The sequence below is a fragment of the Austrofundulus limnaeus genome, unplaced genomic scaffold (assembly GCF_001266775.1).
Source record: "Austrofundulus limnaeus strain Quisiro unplaced genomic scaffold, Austrofundulus_limnaeus-1.0 Scaffold104, whole genome shotgun sequence".
Taxonomy (NCBI): Eukaryota; Metazoa; Chordata; class Actinopteri; order Cyprinodontiformes; family Rivulidae; genus Austrofundulus; species Austrofundulus limnaeus.
Window position 1 is genome coordinate 979,670 of NW_013952506.1, and position 2,146 is coordinate 981,815.

Here is a 2,146-nt window from a genome sequence, read left to right on the forward strand (position 1 = left end):
CTACTTGGTATTGGTATGCAGCACCACTTGTACCCAAAATCTACTTGTACTTAATCTAGAAGAAAAAAGTATTGGGACACTCCGAGGTTAATAATCAGAAATCATGAAAACAAAGAAACATGATTAAAAAGTCGTGTTCTTTTTCTTTTTTGTTACCAAGTCTTGACTGGAAAAAGAAGCTATTTTAGAAAGAAGTTTAACGCATTTAAAATATATATATTTATGCAGCTGCATAGACCAAAACAATGCTCTTCTTTCATTCTTTTTAAAAACAACTTTAATTTTGATAAACTAAAACAAATGGTCGATGAAGCAAGTGGAATTCTGATTTAATACAAATGACTAATATTTAAACTTGTACTGGATTTAATGCACATAGACTTTCTCAGGTTCTGCAGCTTCTTCAAAGATCTTGTTTTCTGCTTCTTAGACCCCCTTTATTAAGTCCATAATTGGTTTACAAGTCATTAAATCCTTAAGACTTTTAGTCTAATACCAGAAATATTGACCTAAACTACATGTCTCAGTTAGGAGAAAAAGTACACAGAATAACTACTTCATCAGATGGAACCAGTTAGATCATAGATGATTTTATTGAACCTAAAAGTCAAAATGATGCGTTCAGTGTTCCACAATGTTGTTTTTTTAAACCTTATTTTTAATGTGCAAAGTGTGTTAAGAAAAACAAAGTAAGGTATTTAAACTGCCATTCTCCTTGCATATTTTACTTCATATATGTAAGCTTTGCTGTAATGGACTAATAAGATCAGGCAAAACTGATTTAATTCTACACCTKCGCATGTTGTTTTGAGACTTACATGAAAAGCACAAGCTGGATGACAGGCGCCCCCCTCAAAAGCTCACTGAAGGAGTTGACAAAGAGGTCGTAGGCCAACAGGACCAGTTGGATCAGAAGAACCAGCGAGTAGTTTCCAGTCTGGAGCATCTTCAGGAACAAGCTTCACAGTTCTCTTTTCCTTTTGGCTGATTTTCTTTTCTGGCTTCAGGTGATGATGCAGATCTGTATCCGTTTCATCCACCTACATTCTTTGACATAAACAGTCCATCCATGTAATATTACACTCCTTGCGATTCTTGATTTTGGTTGGTTTTCCTGTCAAGAAACATATCTTTCRTTGTCCAAGATKAAGTGYGAAGGCTGAAAATCCATCCAAAAACTCATAATAGTTGCTGTCATATGCTGCGTGATGGAGGCATCCTTGGTGTTAAAAACCTCTCTGACTGCAGCATCACCTGCGAGGGGAAAACAAAGCAGTGGTTGTGAAACATTGTTGAGCAACGAGGMTAAACACACATAACATCTCAGTTCTGCGGTCATCTCCAGGGCTACGAGTTCAAGTAACTTATCCTCCGTGTCAGACAGCTAAATTAGTAGTAAACCCATCCGTGTAAGGTCAACATGTTCACACAGGCAGACGTGCAAAGGTTGGAGCTGGGATTATAGATGTGACCCCCACCCCCACCAGCCATAGTTACCCAGACATCACAATCTTTTGTTTTGCTGTCGGGCTGCACTCTCTTCTGACTTATCCAACCCCCTGGTGACGATTGTCTCAGCGTAATTTATATTTAAATCGGGTTGTGGATCATCTTGAAGGCTCTTTTTCACAGGGGGCACAGATTTGAACACACCAGTCCATTGTTTAACCGCGCTTTACTGTTATAAAACCCGGCTGAACTACGTCATACTCACCGGAAACAAACGCTTGAAGGAAATAAMTTATACCGAACCGCAATAAAACGCTAAAATGAAATCATTTATACYTTTATCTACTTCCAAAAAAAGGCTACCCGCTCAAAGCATCCACGGCTGTTTTTCAGCAGTAACGTATGTATTTCCGTATTTCCATGGTTACGCTGCAATTTTACCGTAAAAACGAAAATTATTTTGGCCTGAATGTGCCGCGGACACAGCCCTCAAAGGATATCGGTAATATATGACTTTATATCTTTAATAACTTCATTTCAAATTAAACCAAATTGAAATCAAAGCATATTTTTAGAAATTTTTATCAGTTCGGTGCGGCTGATTTTTCGTTTCCACGCTACACTAAATATTATGGTAAAATCTCTCTCTCTCTCTCTCTCTCTCTCTCTCTCTCTCTCTCTCTCTCTCTCTCTCTCT

General features: G+C 38.0%; 1 protein-coding gene across 2 annotated transcripts in view; it reads right to left on the reverse strand.

Moving 5' to 3' along the window:
* tmem138 (transmembrane protein 138) overlaps nucleotides 1-1,860 on the reverse strand; it is a 4,374-nt gene extending 2,514 nt beyond the window's left edge. The window contains exons 1-2 of one of the 2 annotated variants that reach the window (XM_014013658.1): nucleotides 1,715-1,860; nucleotides 819-1,254 (exon numbers count right to left, since the gene is read on the reverse strand). In XM_014013658.1, the coding sequence (XP_013869112.1) occupies nucleotides 819-946 (128 nt within the window). In that variant the 5' untranslated portion in view covers nucleotides 947-1,254; nucleotides 1,715-1,860. The remainder of the gene's footprint in view (nucleotides 1-818; nucleotides 1,255-1,714) is intronic. The other variant, XM_014013659.1, reaches the window with a different exon arrangement.
* Nucleotides 1,861-2,146: the final 286 nt, after the last annotated feature.